Source organism: Heterodontus francisci, chromosome 10 (genome assembly GCF_036365525.1).
Source record: "Heterodontus francisci isolate sHetFra1 chromosome 10, sHetFra1.hap1, whole genome shotgun sequence".
NCBI lineage: Eukaryota > Metazoa > Chordata > Chondrichthyes > Heterodontiformes > Heterodontidae > Heterodontus > Heterodontus francisci.
Window position 1 is genome coordinate 17045614 of NC_090380.1, and position 27333 is coordinate 17072946.

The 27333-nt window shown below is 42.6% G+C and overlaps 1 protein-coding gene across 7 annotated transcripts in view; it reads left to right on the top strand.

Annotated features, from left to right (window-relative positions):
• Positions 1–253: 253 nt before the first annotated feature.
• Positions 254–27333, top strand: part of zc3h13 (zinc finger CCCH-type containing 13) — a 150498-nt gene continuing 123418 nt past the window's right edge. For 4 of the 7 annotated variants that reach the window (XM_068040174.1, XM_068040175.1, XM_068040176.1 and 1 more), the window contains exons 1-2: positions 255–407; positions 25542–25674. In XM_068040174.1, the coding sequence (XP_067896275.1) occupies positions 25558–25674 (117 nt within the window). In that variant the 5' untranslated portion in view covers positions 255–407; positions 25542–25557. Of the gene's footprint in view, positions 408–25541; positions 25675–27333 lie in introns of all 7 variants that reach the window. The other 3 variants (XM_068040171.1, XM_068040172.1, XM_068040173.1) reach the window with 1 other exon arrangement.

The window sequence follows — 27333 nt, forward strand, 5'->3', positions numbered from 1 at the left end:
TTTGTGCTCAAGTCCTGGAGTGGGACTTGAATCTGGGTTTGGAAGGTGCTGTCTAAGGAGCCATAATGTGTTGCTGCAGTGCATCTTGTTTTTTTCTTCTCCATGAGGGGAAAGACCTTCACTTTCTTCAGGGGCGTTTTCGTGATGTTTAAAAAAGGGTTAATTTACTGAAACAAATGGCAATGTCTACTAGCACAAAGCTTCTTTGAGCTCCAGGTTTCAGCTTCTTCACTGCTGGTTACCTCAGCGACTGCAGAGAGCCTCTGTCGCCGAGTGATGACGTTAGCAGGCCGCCCCACTCACCGCGCAGCAGCGAGGGCTCGAGGCGGAGGGGAGGCAGCGGCTGTCCGGACCCGGACCTCACCCTCACCCCGCCGGACACTCAGCGACACCCTCAACCGCTCCAGGTACCCACACTTACCGGCTTAGTCGCCGTACAGAGGCCGCTGGCTGCCCTGGCGGGAGGTTGGGCGCGATATCCCTTAGGCCTGAGGGGGTGGCTGTGAGCCTGGGCCTTGGCTGTGTGCTCGCCTGCCGCGGAGAAGGCGACGAAAAGACCTCCGGTGGCCGCTTGGTGGGTGGCGGAGTGGCTTGACAGCCGGTGGAGAGCCCAAGGAGCTCGCTGGGGCCCTTCCCCCGAAGCGGGGCGTCTGGAGACCCTCGGGCACTGGCCCCGCTCTCCCTGGCAATGCGGGGGGAACAGTAGGGACGAAGACGAGTTGCCAGCGGTACAGCAATTTGGGTCCAACTCTATATTGGCTTTTACAATCCAGCATGTTTTGTGAGCATAGCCAGCCATCAGCGCACGTTAAAGGGGAACTAAAGTCTGGGTGGGAGCTTTTTATTCAAGCTGTTTTCCCCCTCCATACCCATTGGAAAGGCCAAAGTTACAAGAATGATATCTCTGCGTTTCATCCTCCTTGCCAGGCAGCTGTGACTGGGAGGTGGTATTGGAAGGATGCATTCAGATGGGTTGAATAGCCTCCCTCATCTGTAAAGTATCTTGTAAAATTGGCCATAGTACACGCGCCACCTGTTGTACGCCCAAGCCCAATTTTCAGTTCCTTAGCAGTCATGACATATGATGGGCAGCCAACACCATAACGCCAGTTTTGTGCTACTGCCAGAAATGAATTTCTGCTCCCATGTGTTCTTGCGTGCCTTGGAATCACTCAATTTGAAACTTTGGGGATCATCACTTTGAACTGGCCCAAAAAATTATGTAACATGTCAACCTATAAAATCAAGCTGATAGTTGGGGAAGCAGTCTACTTTGTTGAGGCCCTGTGATTCTAGCTTGGCTCTCTGGTCCAAACTGAAGTTGCAATCCCTGTTTTCAATAGAGCTTCCCATCATTGACAATTGTGAAATGATTGCTCAAGGATAGATACCCCACTCAAGGGTTTCTTTGTGGGTAATTTAATGAACAGTATTCCCCTAAACTTTGCTTCCTTGTTTAACTTCTGGCAAGCTTGCCATCACAGCCATCTGTTTGCAGTGCGAGAAAGAATTTTTGTGCATCTGGTGTTATACTTTTCCAGGTTTATGTAACTTGCAATTTTGAGGAAGAAAACTGTTGTTTCTTTTCACAATCATAGTGCCTTACAGCACAGAATTAGGTCACTGCCCTTTGTGCTTGTGAATTGAGAATGTTTGATTTACTATGGCCCTCTGATAGACCTTCTGAAGATAGTTCAACCTCTATGTAAAAATGAACAGGGTATTTTCAAAATAGTGGGAGAAATGCTGGCATGCTTGTTTGAAGAGTTTGGTGCCACGTGGCCATTTGAAGAGTGATCTTTACCTCAATCACTACTGCACGCATTGGCTTGTTCCAGTTTTGCATTTTATGTTCTTTGAAAAGATAAGGCACATTAAAAAGTTGTTCCCCAATGGTTTAACAGCTTTGCCCCACAGGCTAGGTCCCAGCTGATTTCAGCCTGGGTGATGATAAGTGTTCCACAATTGGGTCTGACATCCTGAAGAGAAAACTGATGAGGGTAATTGCTCTGCAGCACCTTCTGCTTGAAATACATATGTGGGCATGTGGTGTGAGGGCTTTGTGGCTGAATAGCCTGCAGCCACAGTCTAAATTCACATCTAGACAAGACTAACTGGGCAAGGCATTGGAGAACAACTGATATTGTGGAACAGGACCTCAAAAAGGAGTTGATCCTTTCACGAGGGAGAAAACTAGTGGGAAAAGGAGGGCAAAAAAAATTGCCAAATGCCAGATTGGAGAAATTAACTATGGTTTGAAGTAAGGCACCATGTATGTGGAGATCACAAGAGAAATATGAACCGGGAAGGCATTTGTGGCTTATTCATCTAACAGGAGCCTATAGTTTCTCTTCCGACCACCATCTCCGCCCCAAACCCATGAAAGCATCCAGCAGTTTTTTCGTGACTCTCCAGCTTTTGCCTGTTGCTTTACCTGAAAAGCTTTGTGTGAAGAACTTCCAGATACCAGTCTTAAGTTTGCCTTTCAATAATTTAAACTGGTACCCTGTTGCCTTAATGGCATGCTTTAGTTTGAAGTTGTATTCTGGTTTTCTTTATTTGTATGCCATTCACACTCATCTGGTATCTTTGTATAATGCATGTGTGTACTGTGAAATTTATTTTAAACAGGCAAATAATCTCATCCAGAAGGGAAAGCTTCTCCAGTGGCTGATTGGGTAAATGCGTCACCCAATATGAAACTGAGCAATGCAGACTGATGGATTCCTGGGTTTGGTCTGTGCTAGATTGGCTGGTCTTTGTTGGGGTGATGCAACAGTTTGCCTCAGTGTCCCTGGACTGGAGAGTGGGAGGATTGGCCAGGGCTCCTGTTCCTGATCAGTATTTAGTGATCCTGTAAGTGTATTTGAATGTCAAGCAACAAGAAGACTGGGCTCATTTATAATGGGCTGATGCGTGACCTGCTGATGCTCATTGGCTGTGCTGAGACGTGTTTCAGCGAGTGCGACAGGGCTGTTAATGTTTGTGGAGTCGTGTTCAGGTTGCAGCTAGGTGAGGCAAAGCTGGGAATTTTTTTTTAAAAAAGTTTGCTTGATGATTTTGCCTGCCTTGCGTTTAAAGCTTTTATATATACTTCGCTAAAACACTTTTCAAGCTCCGCTCTAGGAAACTTTCCCAGGATTGTTTGTAACACAATTCTGTTTAGAATAGATTTTGAAATGGCTGTCTTCCTTGTCTGTGTGCCATCATCTCCTTAAATGGTCAATCAGTTAAATTCTGAATCACTGTTTGGGCTAAATGCTAAATAAAATTTCACTGCATTAAGAATTAAGGCAAGGATTTGAGGGAGAAGGGAATAGAGGGTTACAATGATAGATTTATATGAGGAAAGATGAGAGGAGGCTCGAGTGGAGCCTAAATGCTGGCATGGGCTGAATGGCCTTTTTCTGTACTGTATATTGTATGCAATCCTGTTTGAAATTTGAGAGGAGTCCCAGCAGTTCTTGTAATCAGAGAACTAATCATTCATAAAGCTGGCCTAAGAGTCAAGTTTTTGAATTCTTGCCTGGTTCTCTGTTGGGCCCTTGAAACAGTATGCTCTATTAGGTGGAGGAGGAATAGGAAATAGAGAGGAAGGACAGAAGAAAAAGATTACCAGATTTCTCCCCATCACTGCAGAAATGCACTTCCTTGGAGGTGGGTGGACCAGTGGTCATCTTCCAAATTCTGTGTTTAAGGGAGGTAGCATTAAGGATCTAACTGGAAAGAATGATGAGGACATTTTCCCCCCTTGGCTTCCCCTTCTCTCCGTACAGTTTTCTCTCTCTCTCCCTTCCTCTTCAGGATACTCTTACTCATGTTAAGGTACTATTCCAAGGCAGATAGCAATTTTTTGATTTTTGAATGGCCATTCTGTGAGCCAAGAAAGTGTGTTTAAGCAAGCTAATTGACTATGAAGGTCAGAAGCTAGGAATTCTGCGGTGAGTAACTGACCTGTTGTCTGCCCAATGCCTCTCCACCATCTACAAGGCACAAGTCTTGAGTGTGATGCAATACTCTCCACTTACCTGGATGCCAGCAACACTCTATAAGCTCACCACTATCCAGGACAAAGTAGTCTGCTTGATCAGCACCCCATCCTCCACCATCAGCATTCACTCCCTTCACCACCAATGCATAGTGGCAGCAGTGTGTACCATTGACAAGATGCATAGCAGTAACTCACCAAGGCTTCTTCAACAGCACCTTCCAAATGTCTGCCACCTAGAAGGATAAGGGAAGCAGATATGAACATATGAATTAGGAGCAGAAGTAGGCTATTTGGCCCCTCCAGCCTGCTCTGCCATTCGATAAGATCATGGCTGATCTGTTTGTGTCTCGAATTTCACATTCCCGTCTACCCCATAACCTTTGATTCCCTTGCCTAGCAAGAATCTATCTACCTCTGCCTTAAAAATATTCAATGTCCCCGCCTCCACCACCTTCTGAGGCAGAGTCGCACAATCCTCTGAGAGAAAAAAATTCTCACCTCTACCCTAAAAGGGCGACACCTAATTTTTAAACAGTGCCCCCTAGTTCTAGACTCACCCACAAGAGGAAACATCCTCTCCACATCCACTTTGTCAAGACCGCTCAGGATCTTGTATACTTCAATCAAGGGTGGCGCAGTGGTTAGCACCACAGCCTCACAGCTACAGGGACCTGGGTTCAATTCTGGGTACTGCCTGTGCGGAGTTTGCAAGTTCTCCCTGTGACCGCGTGGGTTTTCGCCGGGTGCTCCGGTTTCCTCCCACAGCCAAAGACTTGCAGGTGATGGGTAAATTGGCCATTGTAAATTGCTCCTAGTGTCGGTAGGTGGTAGGGGATATGGGATTACTGTAGGGTTAGTATAAATGGGTGGTTGATGGTCGGCACAGACTCGGTGGGCCGAAGGGCCTGTTTCAGTGCTGTATCTCTAAATAAATCAAGTCTCCCCTCACTCTTCTAAACTCCAGTGAGAACAAGCCCAGTCTGTCCAACCTTTCCTGATAAGAACCGCTCATTCCAGGTATCAATCTAGTAAACCTCCTCTGAACTGCCTCCAACATATTTACATGCTTCCTTTAAATAAGGAAACCGAAACTGCACACAGTATTCGAGATGTGGTCTCACCAATGCCCTGTATAACTAAAGCATAGCATCCTTACTTTTATTTTCAATTCCTCTCGTAATAAAGGATAGCATTCCATTAGCCTTCTTTATTACTTACTGTACCTGCATACTGACTTTTTGTGACTCATGCACTAGAACACCTAGATCCCTCTGCACCTCTGCAGTTGTTCTCTGTTTAAGTAATACGCTGCTTTTTTTTATTCTTCCTGCCAAAGTGAACAACTTCACATTTTGCCACATTATACTCCATCTGCCAGATTTTTGCCCACTCACTCAACCTATCTATATCAGTTTGCAACCTCCTTATGTCCTCTTCACAATATACTTTCATGCCTATCCTTGTGTCATCTGCAAATTTAGCTACCATGCCATCGCTCCCCTCATCTAAGTCATTGATATAAATTGTAAAGAGTTAAGGCCCCAGCACAGATCCCTGCAGGACTTCACTTGTCACATCCTACCAATCAGAAAAGGGCACATTTATGTATAATCTCTGTTTTCTGCCAGCCAGCCAATCTTCTATCCTTGCTAATATGTTACCCACCCCCCGCCCCCCCCCCAGTACCATAAGCACCTATTTTGCATAACCTTTTCTGTGACACCTTGTCAGATGCCTTCTGGAAATCCAAATACAGTACGTCAATGGGCTTTCCTTTATCCACAGCGCATGTTACTCCTTCAAAGAACTCCCATAAATTGGTTAAACATGATATCCCTTTCACAAAACCATGCTGACTATTCCTGATTACCTTGAGTTTTTTTTTTAAGTGTCTAGCTATAGCCTCCTTAATCATTTCTAACACCATCCCCATGACAGATGTCAATCTAACTGGCCTATAGTTACCTGTTATCTGCCTTCCCCCCCCACTTCTTGAATAGAGGAGTTATATTTGCTACTTTCCAGTCTGATGGAACCTTTCTAGAATCTAGCAAATTTTAAAAAATTAAGACCAACGCATCTACTACCTCATTAGACACCTCTTTTAAAACCCTATGATGAAGCCCATCAAGACCTGGGGACTTGTCAGCCTGCGGCTCCATCAGTTTGCTCAGTAACCCTTCCCTAGTGATTGTAATTTCACCAAGTTCCTCTCTTCCTTCCACCTCCTGATTTACAGCTATTACTGGAATGTTTTTTGTACCCTCTATAGTGAAGACAGAAGCAAAATATTTGTTCATTTCATCTGCCGTTTCCTTAGTATTTACTATTAACTCACCATTCTCGCTCTCTAGAGGACCAACACTCACTTTACTTTATTCCTTTTTAAACACCTGTAGAAACTCTAGCTGTCCATTTTTACATTTCTAGCTAGCTTCGACTCATACTCTAATTTCTTTCTCCTGATTAATCTTTTAATCATTCTCTGCCGTTCTTTATGTTCTGACCAATCTGACCTGCCACTCATCTTTGTGCAATTAAATGCTTTTTCCTTAAGTTTGATGCAAGGAAACACTGCCACCTGCAAGTTCCCATCCAAGCCACACACCATCCTGGCTTGGAACTATGTCACCATTACTGGGTCAAAATCCTGGAACTCGCTTCCTAACAGCAGTGTTGCTGTACCTACCTACACCCCAAGACTACAGCGGTTAAAGAAGGCAGCTTACCACCAACTTCTCAAGGATAATTAGGGATGGGCAATAAATGCTGGCCTAACCAGCGACACCCACATCCCATGAACGAATGAATAAAAATAGCCAAGCTACCTGCTTCCACCTCCACAACAACATCATCCTATCTCATCTCATCTGCTGAAACTCTCATTTGTGCCTTTGTCACCTGCAGACTTGATTACTCGAAGTGTTCTCCTGGGCTTTTCATACTGCGCCTTCTGTAAATTTCAGTTCATCCAAATTTCTACTGTGCCTGTGGTATCCCGCACCAAGTTGTGCTTGCCCATCACGCTCATTGTTTCAGGGAAATCTGATAATTAGATTAGATCCCGGTCCTACAACACTTCCAAGTATTAAATTCTCATCTTCGTGTATAAATCCCTGCATGGCTTCGGCCTTCCCAATTTCTGTAATCTCATCCAGCCCTACAAAACTCTCTCTTTCCCCCCCCCCCCCCCCCCCCCCACCCCCCACCCCCCCCCACCCCTGCCCCTATATTCTCATCTCCTCAGACTCTGCCCTGTCCTTCATTTCCATCGCGCCACCATTGACAGCCGTACCTTTAGCCATCTAAGCCCGCTCTTTGGAATTTCTCTTTCAACTCTTTTGCCTCTACTTCCTCTCATCCTTTAAGAACCATCTCTTTGAACAAGCTTTTGATCATCCCTTCTCATCACTCCTTATTTGGTTCAGCATCTGTTAACCTTATGCCCCTGTGTTACCATGGGACATTTTTATATGTTAAAGATGCTACATAAAAGCAAACTTGTTCAATAGCTCCCTCCCACTTCAATATATTTGAGACAAGTTGCAGTAATCCTCCATTCCCACCTTTGCTCTGGTAGAGACCAACTACCTCAGTACAAACCAGGGATTAAACCTGAAGCCTTCTTGGCCATTATGGTTCATTATCTTAGCCAGCTAAGCCATTGGGGAGAATTGCTCAGTTCATGTAATATTACTTGTTCTGTTACTGCGGAAGAGAAAACATGATTGACCTGTGTTCCACATTTTAAAATAAAAAGGAGATTGATACATAGTCAAAAAAATCACTAAGATCTCTTGTAAGCTAACACTCATCTCTTAATTACATGAAGAATCCTTAACTATGGGTCATATCTACAAAACCTAATGTATTTTCGGCAGATATCAACAGAGATGCCAACTTGCATTGTTTTTGCTGAAATTAGGGACCGATTTCCTGTCGAACCCACGCAGACTTTCTTTGTCTTGGGTACAGGAAAATATATTATTGCCTGAACCTTGGCCTCCGTGATCATACTTGACCTTGACCCATGATATATCCTAAATAAGTAACTTTGGCCGTGGCAAACTTGCTCTTTGTCGGGTTTGTGACAAGTTTAGCCTTGGCCAGCCTTAAAATAGAGCTCTCAAATGTCTGACATCACGCCAAGTGTCAGTGTACGCCAGAAGGTCATTGATGTACACAATACAATAACTCAACCTGGCAATCACTTGATTAGTTAATCTTTGAAATGTAGCTGGTGCATTTTTCATACCAAGTGGCATAACTTTACACTGGAACAGACCATCTGGTGTCACAAAAGCAGAAATGTCTTTAGCTTTATCAGTCAAGGGGACTTGACAATATCCCTTAAACAAATCAATCTTGCTAACGAAGTCCGAGTTCCCCACAGGAGTCCGTCTTCGTTATCACATGAACCTTTTGGTAATCTATCCAGAATCTTTGAGAACTGTCTAATTTTGGTACTAAAACAACAGAAGAACTCCAGCTATTTTAACTTGGTTCAATTATATCATTACTCAACATGTACTGAACCTGCTGTCTGACTTTTGCCAATTTACTGGGATTGAGTCAGTAGCGGTCTTGTTTAATTGGCTTAGCTTCTCCTACATCAACCTCATGAATTGCCGGAGAAGTACAACCTGACTTATCTGTGTATACAGGCTTATACTCCCTCAATATGTTAGTTCTGTCTTTCTTCTATTGCTCATGTAGATGCTATAACACCTCATCCAGATCCTCTAATACCTCTGTGTTCACTAGCTTCACTGCACGTGGCTCAACCTGGGAACACTTAGTCTCAGACTCATCATCTGGTTCATCATGTGCACCAGTATCTGTATCTACATTCTCTACCAGTTGTGTTACACCTAATGGCTAACTATGTTCACGGTTATAGTACCTCTTTTTAGCTTATTCACATGGCACACCCTTTGACTTTTCCATCTGTCTGGGATACTAACCAAATAGTTCACCTCACTGAGTTTCCTTTTGATGCAGTAGGGTCCACTAAACCTGGCTTTTAATGATTCACCAGGCAAAGGCAGCAAAACTAGCACTTAATCTCCAGGTTGAAAATTACATGCCTTGATTGTTCTATCTGCTTGGGTTTTCATCACCTGCTGAGAAACCTTGAGATGTTCTCTGGCCAATTCACAAGCTTTTGTGAGTCCCTCTCAATTCTGACACACAATCCAGGATGGTAGCTACCTCCTCCTGTGCCAAAAAGCTCTCAATGAGTTTAAGAGGGCCCCTCTCCTCATGCCCATAGACCAATTTGAAGGAACTAAAACCAGCAGACTCATTTGGTGTGTCCCTGGTTGTGAATAACAAAAATGATATCCCTTTATCTCAGTCATGGAGATACTCAAAACAGTAGACCCTAATCATACTCTTTAGGGTTTGGGCACCTTGGGACTGCCGGTGATAAGCAGATGACTTGAGCTGCTTCGCTCTTAAATTACGCATGACCTCATGAAATGTGTCCCCTGGTCATACTGAATTTCTTTTGGCACCCCACACTGAGGGGAAAATAGGACCAACCCCTCAATCACAATTTCCATTGTGATCTTGTTCAAAGGTATTGCCTCTGTAAATACCTCTGGAAATCCAAGATGGTTAAGAGATACTTATGACCTGACTTAGTTATAGGTAAGGGCCCAACACAATCCGCAAGAACCCTATTAAACAGTAATCAAATACAGGTGTCAGTATTAATGGGGCTGGCTTAATCGAAGGCTGTGGGTTCCCAGTGATCTGACATGTCTTACAGAAGTTTACCACATCCCTGGCTGGTTTCCACCAATAAAAATGCATCATTACCCTAGCCTGAGTCTTCAGAATACCCAAATGACCTGCAATGGAATCTCATGGGCAATTCTCAAAATTTCACTGCAGTAGCAAGGAGCAACACAATTTCATGGACTACAGACCAGTCCTCATCAGTGGGCCACTTGCTCATCGGAACGTCATTCTTGATATAATAACACTCAGTGCCTTTTTAGCCTCTGCCTCAGAACATGCAGTCTGAGATGGGCTTCTTAAGTCAAGGTCTGCCTGTTGTGCCTCAAAAAGGATCTTCCAAACCATTCACCATTGTTAGCCTTGGAGCCTTTACCAACATCCCCATCTAAATCCTTGAAAAAGGTTTCAACCAACCAAACACCTGAATTGTCATCAACAACTGAATCCTTCGCATCTTGTTTAACCCTATAAGCCTGGGATCTAGTCACTACACAATCTGGGAATATACCGGGAAATTCTTCCTGTTTCAGCAACCTCAACTAGCTTTTCCGGAACTACTATTATCCCTGGTGAATTCATTTCCTAGGCAGAAATCTACCCCCTCGATGGGAAAACTAGGAATAACACCGATGGTAACTGGACCAGTGACCAAGTCACATTTTAAATTAACTCTATATAAAGGAACAGACAAATAAGTTCTATCTATCCCTTGGATTAACACCTTCGCATTCAGCAAACTACCGGGGGGAAAAAAGTTCATGTCACCTGCTGACAGTAGTGACTGTGCTGCCTCTGTATCTCCAAGGATAACAATTGACTTGCTTACACTAGACAACTGTGGAGATACTTCACCTTTAAACAGAAAACTTCTATAGTCCCTGCAATCTGATTCACTCTGTCAGTGAATGTGTGGGAGAAAGTACCTGCTTGACGTGAACATCACCCACCAGATAGTATTTCCGAGGGGAACACCCTTTGACTACACATGCAACAGGTTTGTTTTTCCACTTCCAACACTCAGCCTTCACATGTCCTTTCTTATGACAGAAATAGCATGTCTGCCCCCTTGATCCAAACGTTTCCTCCTGGCTTTCTCTTTTGCTAACCAGAGGAGGAAATGGCATTTGATAGGTGGTATAGATCGATGAAGCTACCTTTGCTGTCTTTCTCAATAGAACCAGATCTCGCTCCTTTATCAAGCTTCTTATCTCCAACGTCTCTGAAAATTTCCAAACTGGGCTCTGTGACTTCTGCTTTTGTGGGCCAATTCATAGTCATCTGCATCACTGCGGCATCCGTTATTTTACCAACTTTATACTCTTCCAGATGGGACCTTATTCCTGAAGGGACAGTGTTTTTGAATTCTTTCATCAGAATCACTTCCCTAAGGCTCTGAAAGTCTTGTGCAAGCTTCATCGATCTATACCACCTATCAAATGCCATTTCCTTCTCTAGCAAATTCCATACGTTTGCCCTGTTTCTTTTTCTAAATTTCTCTCTGTAGGCTTCTGGTAAAAAACTCATAGGCATTGGGAACAGCCATCTTTACTCTGTCATAGTCTTGTGCATGTTCATCTGACAGAGATGATTACACCTCCAAAGCTTTCCCCACAAAAACACTCTAGCAGCATTGTCCAAGATGACTTGGGCAACTCCAAATTCATGGCAATTTTCTCAAATAACACAAAGTACATTTCTGCTCCCTCTTCACTAAATTTAGATACCAAGCTTATATTCTTTGCCAAATCAAAACTGAGGAGTGGTCATCCTCACCTTTTACCTCCAATTCACATCCACCAGCTTTGAGCCTTTCCTTTTTCAATTCAAGGTTTAATGCAAATTTTCACATTTCTTTTTCTCTTTCTTTCTCCAACTTCAGCTTCAGTTTCTGTTTCAATTCTAGTTTCCCTCTCCGTTAGGGTCTTTAAACAAACATGCTTTGCAACCACTGATTCTATCACAACTTGAATGGTATAATCCCCTCAAGTAACTTGATAGAGATTGGAATTCTATCCTTTCAGAATCATTGCTAATGAAACCTAGTGCTGGGAAGAATACCTGGAGACCAGAGAAGGATGAAGATTGTTACGGATGCATTCTGTTTCTTTTATATTTTTCTGATTTGTTAATGCGACTTTGGCCTTTGCTGACAGAGATAGCCAATGTTACTGCAGTCATTGAGACACTGTTTGATAACGATTGACCTGAATACAATGCAATAGTCCGTTCGCTGGCACTAATACTCAAGCAAAATCTGGAATGGGTTGAGAGACCCAGAGCACCCCAACCTGTTCACAACCCTGTGTGTCAACCAGGAGCATGACTTTGCTAGTAGTTTTTATGAAATAATTTTGAACAGTTTACTGTCTGAATTGGAAAGCCATCTCTTCAGTTTGATAAATGGGGTCGATTCCAAGACTTTGCTGGTATGTCAAGTATTGAATGATGTCATCCTGTACTCCATTTTAGGTGATCACAATCAGCCCTGTTGATAACCCCTCAGCAAACTGCACTTGTGCAGTGGGGGCGATATAGACACCATTTCTGGGTATTTCCTTAAAAGGGTTTACTAATATATATACAAGTTAATCTGGGTGGAGGTGTCAGCTGAAATCAAATTGGCCAGAAGAGCCTTTGACTGAAGCACATATGTGGCTATTGAATAAAGAATTTAGCTTGAGGAATAGTAGATGTTCTTTGTGGAAGAGCAACAACATAAAAAGTTTTGCATGTTAAAGGGGTCATAAGCAGCTCAAATTAAATTAGTCATGCATGGTCTGAATTTAGTGTTGAAGAATTTTTGTGCATGTGAGCAATAGAATGATCACTATTCAGTGGAAGGATGACAGAAGAAAAAAATACCACAATGAGACCTCACGTGAGGTTCCAAATTCTCGAGTAATGCAGTAAGTTTCACCTCCAATCCTCAAGTTTGGATGATAAAGTTTTATGTGGTCCAAGGTAAGCATAGAAATAGTGGCTAGGTGAAAATAAAGGTTGTATTGGGTGCAATGCAAGTCCCAAGTATGCTTGTTACAACAATGCACTACTGGTATTGCATGCTGAATGCATGCCAATATCCGATCTATTTCAGCTGTGAATGTGAGCAGTGCATGCTGCTGAAGTGAGAGGGGAGGAAGTAAATACTTTTAATTTTGGGCCATGAGCATGTACATTTAGAGTACTTGCATGGATATTAGGTAGGAAGGATACCCATTCAGTCATTAACTCCGTTCCTCCCCTGCCGCCCCCCCCCCAGTTGGAGGGAGTGTGAGTTATCCCCATGCCACCTTGTGCACTTCTGAATATTAGTTCAGAATGGCATAAATGAGTGAAATTTTAGTTTATGCAAGGAAGTTCCAGTATTCTGTTGGTCAGTTAGTTTTCCACCGAGCAAGTTTATCCTATCAGGTTTTCCCCTTCAGTTTGTATTTTAATTATGGAGACTGATATATTTGTACTGGCTGAGTTTTGTTGTACAATTTCACACATTAACAGTTTTGCCAGACAATTTATTCAGCACATTGTTAATAAGCTATAGGAAAATTAAACTGAAACCAAAATGCTATTTCCCGTCATTCCTAAATTTCTTTTGCCAATTTTCTTCCCTTCTGAAGACATTAACTCCTGGGTTCTGTTTCCACTGCTGTGGTTGCTATACAGTGTCTTGTTTAAATGTCTGTTCTTCAGGTGTGGAGTGGATGACTAGGGTATTCTTCCTATCGAATATCCATGCAAGTACGCTAAATGTACAGGTTGTATGCTTGTTGCATCATGGCTTGGATGGTGGTAGTTGTCCTATAGGCAGCAGCATGGCCAAGCCCAGGCCTATCCCCCAGATGTCAACACATTCACTTTCTTGCTGACATCACTGGATACTGATCAAGTAGAAATTCTGACTGACCTCCATCTCTTCTCCATGGCTCAATCCAACTGCTGCTAGCTTCAGATCTGTAAACTCCATATAGGTCAGAAATCAAGCCTGATTCCTTCCAGCCTGAATAGCTCCATTACATTCTGCCCTTGGGGAAGCTGAACCAATGCACGTTAATGCAATTATGCTTCATGTGTGAGGCTTGTAGATCAATATCTCAAATTGTTCCTATGGCTCTTGTCGCTATTGACAAATCTTTAATTACCAGTGCTTTGCCTTAGTTTTCTATCACTCAAAATATTTTATGTCAAGGCACAACCTAAGGTTTACTATCCAAAAATCAGCATTTGTTCTGATGCCCATTTTTCAGTTGGTAAACATAGTATTACAATCTCAAGCTTCCATTAAAACACTGCTGAATGCGAATGTTTAAGTTTGTGATATTACCATGCTATGGGCAGAATTGATTAATGACAGCTGCAATATTATCTCTATGATTTCAGTGAAGCATAATGAAGGATGTGTTAATTTTCATTCTATGTCCCCTTGAACAGTGTGGGTGGGGGGGGGGGGGGGGGGGGGAGACCTCAACAGGAACAATTGCAAACATTTTCTCTCAAATTTGAATTGTATGTGGATTGGCCACCTTGAACTATATAACATCAGGGTGTAATCTTAGTACTCGCAGGTCTGACATGAGTGTTGCAAGTAATTTTGAAATCAGAGGATCACATAGGAAGCATATCTTGTAACATTAAAGCATCTTGGCTTGTATGTGATTCTGTAGGTTTTCTTCAACCCCATCTCCCCAAACTAAATAAGCTCTGCTCACACTGAACGTCAGATCAAACATGGGCAAGGAAACTGCCTTCTGACTACCACCTACTACCCTCCCTCAGCTGATGAATGTTCTCTGCTATGTTGAATACCATTTGGAAAAAGCACTGAGGGTAGCAAGGACACAGAATGTACTCTGGGTGGGGGACGTCAATGTCCATCGCCAAGAGTGGCTTGGTAACACCAATACTGACCAAGCTGGCTGAGAACATAACTGCTAGACTGGGCCTGTGGCAGGTGGTGAGAGAACCAGCACGTGGGGAAGAACCTAAATGATCTTGTCCTCACTAATCTACCTGTCCTAGATGCATTTGTCCATGATTGTATCGGTAGAAGTAACCATCACACAATCCTTGTGAAGACGAAGTCCAGTTTTCACACTGAGGACACACTCCGTTGTATTGTGTGGCACTATAACCATGCTTATTGGGGTAGATTCAGAGCAGATCTAGCAGCTCAAAACTGGGTATCCAAAAGGCATTGTGGACCTATTCCTCACTTTACCAAGCCAGGGCACCAACCCTGTTTCGGTGTGGAATATAGAAGAGCATGTAGGAGCCACACCAGGCATACCTAAAAATGAGGTGCCAACCTCGTGAAGCTACCACAAAGGACTGCATGCATGCTAGACCGAACTAAGTGATCGCACAACCAGTGGATCAGATCAAAACTCTGCAGTCGTGCCGCATTCAGTTGTAAATAATGGTGGACAATTAAACAACAGCAACGCACCAAGGCTCCTTTGGCACCTTCCAAACCAGCAACCTCTACCAACTAGAAGGACAAGGGCAGCAGATGCATGGGCACACCACCACCTACAAGTTCCCCTCCAAGCCACACACCATTCTGACTTGGAATTATAGCACCATTCCTTCACTGTCGCTGGGTCAAAATTCTGGATCTCCCTTCCTAACAGCACTGTGGGTGTACCTACCCCACATGGACTGCAGCGGTTCAAGAAGGCAGCTCACCACCACCTTCTCAAGGGCAATTAGGGATGAGAAATAAATGCTGGCTGAGCCAGCAACGCACACATTCCATGAATGAATAAAAAAAACTAAAGGGAGGAGGAGGCTCCATAAACTTGATGGCAGAGCAATCAACTGATTGCAAAAGACAAGACTCTGAAGCCTTGGCACTTCTGACTGAAGATGAATGCAGAGTGGATAATCCATCTCAGCCTCCTTCTGAGGTCCCCACCGTTGCAAAAGCCAGTCTTCAGTTAGTTCAATTCACTTCACCTGATATCCAGAAACAGCTGAGCGCACCGGATATAGCAAAGGCTATAGCTGCCGACAACATCCTGGCTGTAGTGCTAAAGTCTTGTGCTTCAGAATTTACCACGCCTCTAGCCAAGCTGTTCCAGTGCAACTACGACAAAGCATTTACCTTACAGTTCTGAAAATTGCCCTGGTATGTCCTGTCCACAGAAAGCAGGACAAACCCACTCAGGCCAATTGCTGCTCCACAGTCTACACTCAATCATCAGCAAAGTGATGGAAGGTGTCATTGACAGTGCGACCAAGCGGCACTTAGCAATAACCTGCTCACCAGTGCTCAGATTGGGTTCTATCAGGCCCACTGGGCTCCAGTCCTCATTACAGCCTTGGTCCAGACATGGACAAAAGAGCTGAATTCCAGAGGTGAGGTGGGGGTGACAATATTGAAAATGCTGCTCCCTTTATTAACACTGAAATGAGACTGGTTTAATTAGAGAGCAGGTGATACTCATTATAGTTTTGCATTTGAGGGCTGGGATTTGGCCCAGTTGGGGAGTTGCCTCTGGACAGAGAGTTCGTCCAGAAGGGAAGAGTGGGAACTGATATTTGGACTCAACTATGAATTGACAATAAAACAGTTGTGGATCAGTGACTGTCATTGCCTTCCTCATTTTGGTGACTGGACATCTGCCTGTTTAACATGGTAGCAGTGGATTAACTTCGATCTCTTCAGGTGGGAATATAAAGAAAAAATATAGTTTCTTTCTCTAACCAAAGCAAGGCCCCGGTGGCTTTCTGGGTGAAATGGCTGAGGCAGGCTCACGAACTATGATTACCGACCGTTCTTTTTGGAATTGGGACCATATGAACAGTGGAAGAATAAAGTGGAAATGTGGACTCTGGTCACTTCCCTAACCAAGAGGAAGCAAGGTATGGCCTTGGCTTTGTCTTTACCAGGAAAAAGTAAGATTAACAATAAAGTATTTTTGGAACTGGGCATTACTGACTTGGATGCTGAAGAGGGATTGCCAATTCTAATACAATTTATGGACAAGATTTACAAAAGAGATGGATTTGTTGGAAGCCTATGAGGCATGGTCGACTTTTGATAAATTTATGAAGGCGGACTAAAAAAAATCAATCTGGAAATTCCTGTGTCTGTGTTTGCGTTCAAATTGTTAGATTGTACACAAATCTCTCATGGATAGATTTTTGGTTTTGACGGGTTCAGTTTCATGGTAAAGATTCTCTTTTTGAGCAAATGGCTGCTGCTCTAAAGAAATGTTTAGGAAAACAGTCGTTTCCAACTACCTTCATGTTCCAAATTGGAAATTCTGCAGTGATGCAGAGAATGGAGGACTCCATGATTACTGACACTCAAAATCGATGGGGCCCCTTCGCAGGCGCTTGTACGAAGAGAGAGTTGCTAAAAGAACTTTTGCGGTGGGTCGCGCTTTTGATAGATTTATGGATCAAAACAGAAGGCAAGACTGGGATGATCGCCAAAGGCGAATGAATCCTAGAGATGCGCGGGAATGTTTAATAGGTGTTTTCGATGTGAGTCTTATGTATCATTGCGCAAGGAATTGTCCTAGAACTAGGAATCGAAAATTTGAAGTAATTTACGAGACGGGCGGTTCTGATGATGAAAATGATGATGATGAACGACATGTCAATATCATATTGGTGACTGAAAAGTTGAGTCGGGCCATGAGCATTTTGGTTGTTGTTTCATTCAATTTTGTGATATTAGATAGTGGCTGTACCTCAACTGTGTGTGGAATCAATTGGCTGAACTGTTACTTGGAATCCCTTGACAAGGCAGACAGAAGTAAAGTTAGAGAATATGAAAGCGCTGCTTGCTTTAGGTTTGGAGACGATAATATGTTAGTGTCTTTAAATAGAGTGTTCCTCCCCTGTGAAATAGCAGGAATACGTCAGTTCATCATCACTGATGTGGTTCAGTGACATATTGCAGTTACCGAGTAAATCTTCGATGAAAAAAGCGAAGATGAGATTGGACATGGAGAATGACAAAGCGTTTGTCTTTGGTAAAGCGGTAAATTTACAATTCACTGGATCGGGACATTATTGTATTCAGTTGAGGAAACAATATTTCTTGCAGAGAAGTTCATGAAGTATTATTGAGCTCTGGAGACAAGAGTCTGGCTAAGAAGAGTAGAATTATCAGGAAGTTGTGCAGACAATTTGCCCATCCTTCATCTCAGAAGGTAAAACTACTACTAAAGGATGCCGGTGTTGTGGATAAAGAATACGACTCCCTTATTGAACAAATTATATCTCAACGTGACATATGTATTAAATATCGGAAGACACCGCCGTGCCTGTTTGTGAGTGTCCCATTAGCTCGGGAATTTAATGAAGTGGTGGCTATGGACCTGAAAGTGTGGGACAGAGATCAAGGTATTTATCTGTTGCATTTTGTCGATATGGCAACTAGGTTCAGCATATGTACGGTAATAAACAACTAGGACAAACGGGCAATAGTGGATAAAGTTATGAAAAGTGGGTTGGTATGGGTCTTGGAATGCCAGCAAAATTTCTGATGCAACGGAGGGGAATTTGCAAATGACGAGTTTTGGGACATGTGTGAGAACTTAAATATTGTCGTTATGAACACTGCTGCAGGAAGTCCATTCAGCAATGGCTTGTGTGAAAGAAATCATGCGATAGTTGATGAAATGTTACACAAAATACTGGCGGATCAACCGAACTGCAAGCTACAAATGGCCCTGGCATAGGCAGTCCACGCAAAAAAATCCTTTACAAATGGTGGGTGGGGGGGGGTGGGGGGTGGGTGCGGTATAGCCCTTACTACTTTGTATACGGCCATAATCCAAAATTACCTTCCATACTATGTGGCGATCCTCCGGCCCTGGAGGGAACGACTATTAGCACCGCTTTCTCCGCTCACCTAAATGCGCTACATGCTGGCAGGAGAGCGTTTAGCAAAGCTGAAGCATCAGAAAAAATTTGGAGAGCATTAATACATCGCTTAAGACAGTCTGGGGAAGAATTTAGTTCTGACGATCTTGTTTATAAGAGAGAAGGGCATAGGGGATGGAAAAGTCTGGGAAAAATTATCGGATGTGACTGGAAAATTCTAGTAATACAACATGGGAATCAAACCATTAAAGCACATTCTTTGTGGGTAATAGGGATGTGTTATGAATTTTCGAACAAGGAGAACATGAGGCACCATGTGCATCGCATACCCATGAATTGTGTGATTTTTGAGCCAGAAGGGCAGGATATCAGAGCTCAAGAAATAGATACCAATGCACGTACTGATCGTGAAGAACGAAAAGAAGCCATCTCATCCAAAGATCAGTTGCCCAAAGTAGGTTCCCCAGGTGGTGTACCGGCCACCAGCATCCGATAACTGGAGGGAGGTTATGATAGTTGGACGGGCAGGGAAGTCTATAGGCAAATACAAAAATTGGTTAAGTGTCCAAGAAGAGGGACTAGAAGTGAAGGCCATGGATTGGCAAGCAGGAGTACAAGAATGGAGAATGAGAAAACGTAGCTCAAGTTCAGGTAATGATTCAGGAGATACATCTGGGAGGAGGAAAAGATCTCGTACAGTGGACAGGACCTCTCGTAGACATTTTGACGGGGGTAGTCCAGAGAGAGCTCAACGTGAGAGAGGCCGCAGCCTGACGAGGTGCAGATGTAGCCTGGATAGTGGAGAACCTTTTCGGGATGAGGTCAGAAGCAGAGGTCCCCGTGATCGTGAAGTGCTTGTAGCTGCTAATAGGTTAGAAGAGAGGTTGTTCACAAATGAAGGCAGATGTGGACGATTTTTTGTGGGATGGTATGAATGAGTTTGCAAAGAATGTTATTCATCGAATTATGGAGGAATTTAAAATTGGCAGTCAAGCTTCTGGGGCTTTTAAATATGTGGATTTGGAGGTAAAACAGGGTGAGTCGGATGTAGTTTTACATCAGAATTCTTACTTGGAAAATGTCACTCCCATCACAGTTGGTCGCATCAGGTCGGGACAGAAAGACACAGCTGTGTCCAAGGATGAAATGGAAAGTTGAGGAGTCTTATCGGACAGCTCAATTGGTTAGCCGCACAAACGAGACCAGATGCAAGTTTTGATGTGCTAGAACTTAGTCTTGTGATGAAACATCCTAAGGTTGAAGACATCCTGAGGGTGAACAGTACTTTAAAAAAATTAAAAATAGAGAAGTGTATGCTGAAGTTCCCTGCTTTAGGTGATCCCAAAAATATGAGATTAATAGTTTTTAGTGATGCCTTGCATGCAAACCTTGGTGATGGATTTTCCAGTGCAGGAGGGTTTGTGATATTGCTTGTGGGAGAGAATGGGAAAAGTTGCTCATTGGCATGGGAGGCCAAAAAAATAAGAGTGGTGAAGAGCACAATAGCCGCTGAAACTCTTGCACTCGCGGATGCTGTTGATATGGTGTTATATTTGTCCAAGATCTTGGAGAAATGTTATATAAAAGAGAGACTGAAAATTCAATACCAATTGAATGTTACATAGATAATCGATCCCTGTAGGATAATGTACATTCGGCAAAAAGCGTAAATGAATAAAGGCTGAGGATAGACATAGCCAATTTAAAGCAAATGTCGGAAAGGAAAGAAATTTCTAAGCTAAGATGGGTAAATGCTAGTCACTGTTTCACCTATGAGGAATGCCGCTACTGAAATGTTGGTTCTAGAAGGGGGATGTCTCGCTATGTAACGTTTGGGAATCTGAATTTTTAAAAATATATACTCAGAAATATGTTTTTTTTCTTGAAAGGGAATCAGGCGATATTGAAAATGCTGGTCCCTTTAATTAAGCAGGTCTCATTTTCAGAGAGCAGGTAATGCTCATTATAGTTTTGCATTTAAGGGCTGCGTTTTTGCCCAGTGGGAGAGTTGCCTCTAGACAGAGAGAGAGTCCAGAAGGAAGAGTGGGAACTGATATCTGGACTGAACTATGAATGGACAATAAAAGCAGTCTCTGCTCCACAGCTGTCATTGGCTTCCTCATTTTGGTGAATGGACATCTGCCTGTTTAACAAAAGGGACTGTGCTTGACATCAAGGCAGCATTTTACTGAGTGTGGCATCAAGGAGCCCTCCTAAATTTGAAGTCAATGGGAGTCCAGAAGAAAAGTCTTCAGTGGCAGGAGACATACCTAGCACAAAGGAAGATGGATTTGGTTGTTGGAGGCCAAACATCTCAGCCCCAGGACATCACTGCAGGAGGTCCTCAGGGCAGTGTCCCAGTCCCAACCAACTTCAGCTGCTTCATCAATGACCTTCCCTCCATCATAGAGTCAGAAGTGGGGATGTTCACTGATGGTTGCATAGTGTTCAGTTCCATTCGCAACTCCTCATAATGAAGCAATCCATAGCCGCATGCAGCAGGACCTGGATGACAATCAGGCTTGGGCTGATAAGTAGCAAGTAACATTCGCGCCACACAATGACCATATCCAACAAGAGAAAGTCTAACCACCTCCTCTTGACATTTAATGGCATTACCATTGTCAAACCCCCACCATCAACATCCTTGGGGCGGGGGTTAGGGCGGCGATTGTAGTGTTGGTGTTCACCATTGGCCAAAAACTCAACTGGACCAGCCACATAAATACTGTGGCTACAAGTGTAGGTCAGAGGCTGGGTATTCTGTGGAAAGTTATTCACCTCCTGCTTCCCCAAAACCTTTCCACTATCTACAAGGTACAAATCAGGAGTGTGATGGAATACTCCCCACATGCCTGGATGAGTACAGCTCCAACAACACTCAAGAAGCTCAACAATAAGCAGGATAAAGCAGCCGGCTTGATTGGCACCCCATCTACCATCTTAAACATTCACTTCCTCCACAAATGGTGCACCCTGTCTGCAGCGTACTATCTACAAGATGAACTGCAGCAACTTGCCAAGGCTTCTTCGACAGCACCTTCTAAACCCGTGATATCTTTAACACTTAGAAGGACAAGGACAGCAGGCACGTCGAAACACCACCCCTTTCCAAGTTCCCTCTAAGCCACACACCTTCCTGACTTGGAACTATATAACCATTACTTCACTGTCATTGGGTCAAAATCCTGGAGTACTCTACCTAACAGCACTGTGGGTGTACCTACAACACATGGACTGCAGCGATTCAAGAGGGCAGCTCACTATCATCTTGGGCAGTTAAGGGTGCTGATATATACTGAGAAGGTGGTGGTGAGCTGTCGTTTTGAACCCCTGTTGATGACTTTGTAGCAGTTTGATACAACTGAGTGGCTTGCTGGGCATTTAAGAGTCAACCACATTGCTGTGGGTCTGGAGTCACATGTAGGCCCGTCGAGGTAAAGACAGCGGATTTCCTTCCCTAAAGGACATTAGTGAACCAGATGTTTAATGACAATCGACAATGGTTTTATGGCCATCATTCAACTAACTTTTAATTCCGGATTTATTAATTGAATTCAAATTCCACTTTCTGCCGTGGTGGGATTCGAACCCATGTCCCCAGAGTGATACCCTTGGTCTCTGAGTTACTAGTCCAATGACAATAACACTATGCCACCGCCTCCCTGCTTTCTGTAATAGAATGTCATTTGCACAAATAATACCATAGCTATAATGGTCACTGTGTCATTGTCTTGCATATATGAAGACATCCCTTGTGTCACTAAGCATTCTTTTTACATATGACATGATCATGAGAGACATGTATGATATCATGTGGCCTGATGGGACTATTTTATACTTCTGGAGAAATTTATTGGAAACTGCCATCAGGAACAGAGCGATTGAGCACTTGGGGAAGTATGAACTGATCTAAAAGATCCAACATGGATTTGTGAAGGAGAGATCATGCCTGACTCATTAACTTGGCTTTTTTTGAGCAGATCAGTAGCAGATATGTATATATAGTGGCATATGGTGTATAAGTTAGTTTCTATGAAAGTCATCTAAATGGACTTGCAGAAGTTATTTGATAAATTTCCACACAGATTATTGGGAGGTAGGAGACAGAGTAGGAAAACATGTTTGTTCAAATTTGCAGTTGGTACTGAGTTGGGAGACATAATAAATTTTGTTAATTGAAGCAAAAATTTACAAAGCAACACAAAGTGGCAGATGGAGTTCAATGTGGTGAAAGGTGAGGTCTTCCACTTTAGATCTAAGGGAGAAATTTGAGTTTTTTAAATTGGTGATATTTGAGCTGTGGAAGAGTGTCCATGTACACAAACCACTAAAAGTTAGTTCACAGATACAAAAAGTAATCAAAAAGGCTAATGGAATGTTGACTCTTATCTCTAGGGGGTCGGAGTACAAAAGTGAGGAAGTGATGCTTCAGTTGTACAGAATGTAGGTGGGACCCCCATCTGGAGAACTGCATCCCCTTGAAAGGATATAGTGCATATTCACCAAAATGATTCTGGGGCTAAAGGGTTAAATTATGAGGCCAGGTTGTATAAACTTGGTTTATATTCCCTTGTATTTAGAAGGTTGGGAGATGATCTAATTTAGATCTTTAAGATGATAAAGGAATTAGATAGGGTACATAGATGCACCGTATCCTCTAGTGGGGGAGTCTAGCACAAGGGGCCATGATCTTAAAATTAGAGCTAGGCCAGTTAAGTGTGAAAGCATTTTTTCATACAAAGGTGGGGGAAATCTGGAACACTTCCCCCAAAAGGCTCTGGATGCTAGATCAATTAAAATTTTCAAGACTAATTGTTACGACCAGGTGAGAAGGGGACTAGGGGTTCCCTTTCAGCCTTTGCCTGGTTTAACCGTAACAGAGTTTAATTTTAGAAACACTCCTCAGTGAATCCTTGTTCACTGCTCCAATTGTAAGGCAAAGAAATCAGACATGTTTCTTTAGATTTAAACAAGAAAGGTAGAAGTTTATTAATCTTAAACTCTGATCCGGTTAACGACTATGAATATGCGACATGCATATGCGATAAACGCACACGCAGATAGAGACAGAAAAAGTAGAAAGAATAAAGGGGAACAGTTTGAGGCAATATCTGTTGGGTATTTACAGTCCGTTAAGTTGAATGTAGAGTCTTTGGTTGCGGGTAAATCCCTCTGTTAGTTGGGGCCCAGTGCACTCTTCAACTTGTTTCGATGTTGAAGTCTTTCCTCTCTTGAGGTGTACGTGTTCTTCCGTGGGTCCGGTGGCTTGGGAGAAAGCGAGAGAGAGACAGCCAGGCGAGAGACTTGCTTGTTCCAGCTTCAGTTGCATAACTGCCTTCTGAATTTAAGCTGCCCTGTGGGTAGTGCAAAAAACCTGGACCAGCCAGTTAGTCATATGACCAACACACTATGACCAGCTGGTTTAACCAGTCCTGGCTTTGTGGATTGTATCATTTTAGCAGGCCCTGGAATGCACTTCCTTACACCTTCAGTGGCTGGTGATCAAAATCTATTTGGGTTAATTGGAGCAGGGAATGGTCCTTTGTCTCCACTTGCAGCGTCTTCGTATGCAAATATCCTTCCAGTCCAGTGTCTGGTGATCTTCAAACAAGTAATTTCTTTACTTCAGCAACAGTTTAAAATCAATGTTCATAAGACAAAATGAATATGCCTCATTCTTGGCAGGTGGGGGTCTGCATAACACTAATATTGATGGATGTTTGTTAGGCAAGGACATTAAGGGGTGTGGCGAAAAGGCAAATATATAGGAGGGAAAACTGGTCTATGCCAGCAGTGTGAAACCAGCTTGTAGAGAATAAAGCAGCTGATTCTTCACCATGCCCGATCATCTTCCCACTGGAGTTCATAGAGCGATGGATCATACTCCTTTTGGAGACCTGTTTCCACGTCTCATTGTCGCTTTTACTTGGTTTGAAATTGAAAACCTTGACAGTATTTTGCAGGTGGTGTTTTCTGGCATGGTGAAAAATTGGCTGCTAATTCACTGCAAGCCTGTTTTGTGCTGCTGGTGTGGATCCAGTTTCACCCCCATAGTGTTGAGGTACAGATCATCCATGGTCTAATAGAATGGCAGACTAAGTTCGAGGGGCAAAATGGCCTGCTCCTGTTTTTGTGTTGACTTTCCTGTATATTCTGTATTCACGTCTATGGGATAGTTATTATGTTCCCCCTCTTGTGTTAATTCCCTATTGCCCAGCTTACTGATGGGCATCTTCTACACAGACAAGTCAGGCATTACCACAAGATTTTGCTGTCAGAGCAGAGCCTTGCTAGACACAACTATGACACAATAACCCCGTCCTCTGGCCTGCACTCGCTGCGAATCAAGCCCTACTCTGGTCACAGGGCCTTGCAAAATTAATCCTAAGATGCTTACATTTTTATGTTTTCTTACAAATATAATGGAAATCTCCCCCACAGTGACCAGGGAAAAGCCTTAAAAGGTAAGGCAAATTTAGCTCCGATATCAGGAAGTTCTTCACAAAGAGTAATTATCATATGAAATGAACTTCTGGGTAGCTGGTTAGAGTAATGGGGGAACTGTAGGCTTCCCTGAATGGATGAGCTAACATGGGCTGAACTTATTCTTATTTGTCTTGTGTTTTTGTGATCTTTTGAAAAGTATGGCTGTGAATTCTTAAAGAAATTGAGCACTGAATAAACATATCCTGCAATTTATTGCCAGATAATCCTATCAGGTGTAATAAACCAAACCCCAAGACTGTGCATCTGCTTTAGGCTTGGAAGCCTATTTTTATAAACCTGGTATTTCAATTTCCAAATTCATGTTCCCAGGAAACAATCTTTTGTTGTATAATCTACTTAATTCAAAGCTACATTTAGCATTATGGTTTTCCATTTATCATGGTTAAAGCTAAAAGTGCAAATGAAGAAGCTAGATGTTGTCCTGTACACTTTCATATGGTTGTCTTTTTATTTTTAGCTTCCAATGAATCAGAATGTCAAAAGTGAGGCGGAAGGTTACTGTTGAAAATTCAAAGACCATTTCTGAGAGCACGTCTCGTAGACCCAGTGTGTTTGAAAGGCTTGGACCTAGCACAGGGTCAAGTGCTGAGGTCAGTATTTCATAATGGGGACAGCTTCTACTTTCCAGTATTTCTACTAAATATTTTCTTAAAAGGATACTCTGGGCAAACAGAAACAAATACTGTAATATAACAAATGGTACAATTGCATTTAATTACTGCAGTGCTGTTAATCTAATAATACCTTTGGATTTAGTTTATATTTTCAGATGCATGTTCTGAAAAGGAATTGACCTTATTTTTGGTCCATTTTGAAATTTATTTCTCCATTTTCCCTATACACTATTTTCAAGCTGAGGGTGGGCATGCTCAAACTCACTTTCTAATGCATGTGCCACTGTGTCAAGCATTGCTAATATTAAAACAAATTGATTACCATTGTGACACTTCTATATATTTGCCTCCACAATATCCCAGAACAGTGGCCCCTTTTACATTTTTAATATCTTGTGTTTTTCCTTTATTGCCCTGAAACAACACAGAACAAATAGCCAGAGGACTCCTGAACTATATATGCAAATGATCATTGATCAGAGAAATATATTTTATTTTAAGGTGGAGTGCCAAGAGGTAGGGTAGGGAGTGTTCAGTGATTTGCTAAAATCAAATGCAAGTTAAAGCATGCGGAGGAGGTTGGATGAGCTTTATTGTGTGGTAAATATCTCCTAAACCTTCGAGTAAACACTTGGATTGCAGAGTAACTTACCCTAAGCCAAACATTAATACAGTCTGTAAGTAGACCTGGTGGGAACGCCTCAAACATTTGGATATTTCAAAGAAGTGTTTATCAGATGCTAAAGTTGATTGCAATGTAAACATGAAGTTTTAATCAGCATAGTGTTTTTAGAATATTTATTATTTTACTTGTGATATATATCAGTCCTTTGTATTTATTTTTTTCCTGTTCATCCTGACAGCCAGTTGCCTGCCTGTAGCTAGTTAGTTTGGTGTATTTTGTCTTGATCATTTGCAGGTATAGTACAACAATTTACAGTTCATTTTTACTCCTGTACTTCAATAGACTAGAAACCTACAGCCTTCCATAAGATAGCCATTGTTCTGAAAAGGTATTTATGACAATATGCTGAGCAGCTTAAATAAAATAAAATTGCGCCAACTTCAATTTTTAAGGGCCATGTTTTGAAAATATTAATGTGCTTGGCAATAGTGACTTGAGTAGTGATCTGGGAACTGGATAGTGCAGTGTATGGAAACTCAGTCTTTTCACCTTTGACTGAATAGCACCCTTACTCCTGTCTCTACTGACTCTGGGCTTTAACTGAAACGCTTACACAGAACCTTAATCATTTGGCACTGGATTGGCAGCCTTGATTAGAGAGGAAACAAGAATGTTTGGTGAAGGAAGTACTCTTTCCACTAATTTAGTAGAAGATGTTTTCTGAGGATAGGGTTAAAGCACATTTTTAGAACAGATCAGAGACTCATCCTAGGATGTACCAGATCTGGGAGTGCTTGATGACGCTAAGTGCCAAAATTGGGAAACAGTTCCAATTCCTAATATTAAGTGTCCACATGACTGAATTTACTAAAAATATTAAGTTAAACCTAATGTGTTTCTGGTTCCCTGGAGTACAGCTTTTAAGGTAGAATAGAGAAATGTATTCATAAACATTTCATGCTCAATTGTTTTGAATACAGTCTGTGTTTTCACATTGCACTTTGTTCAGA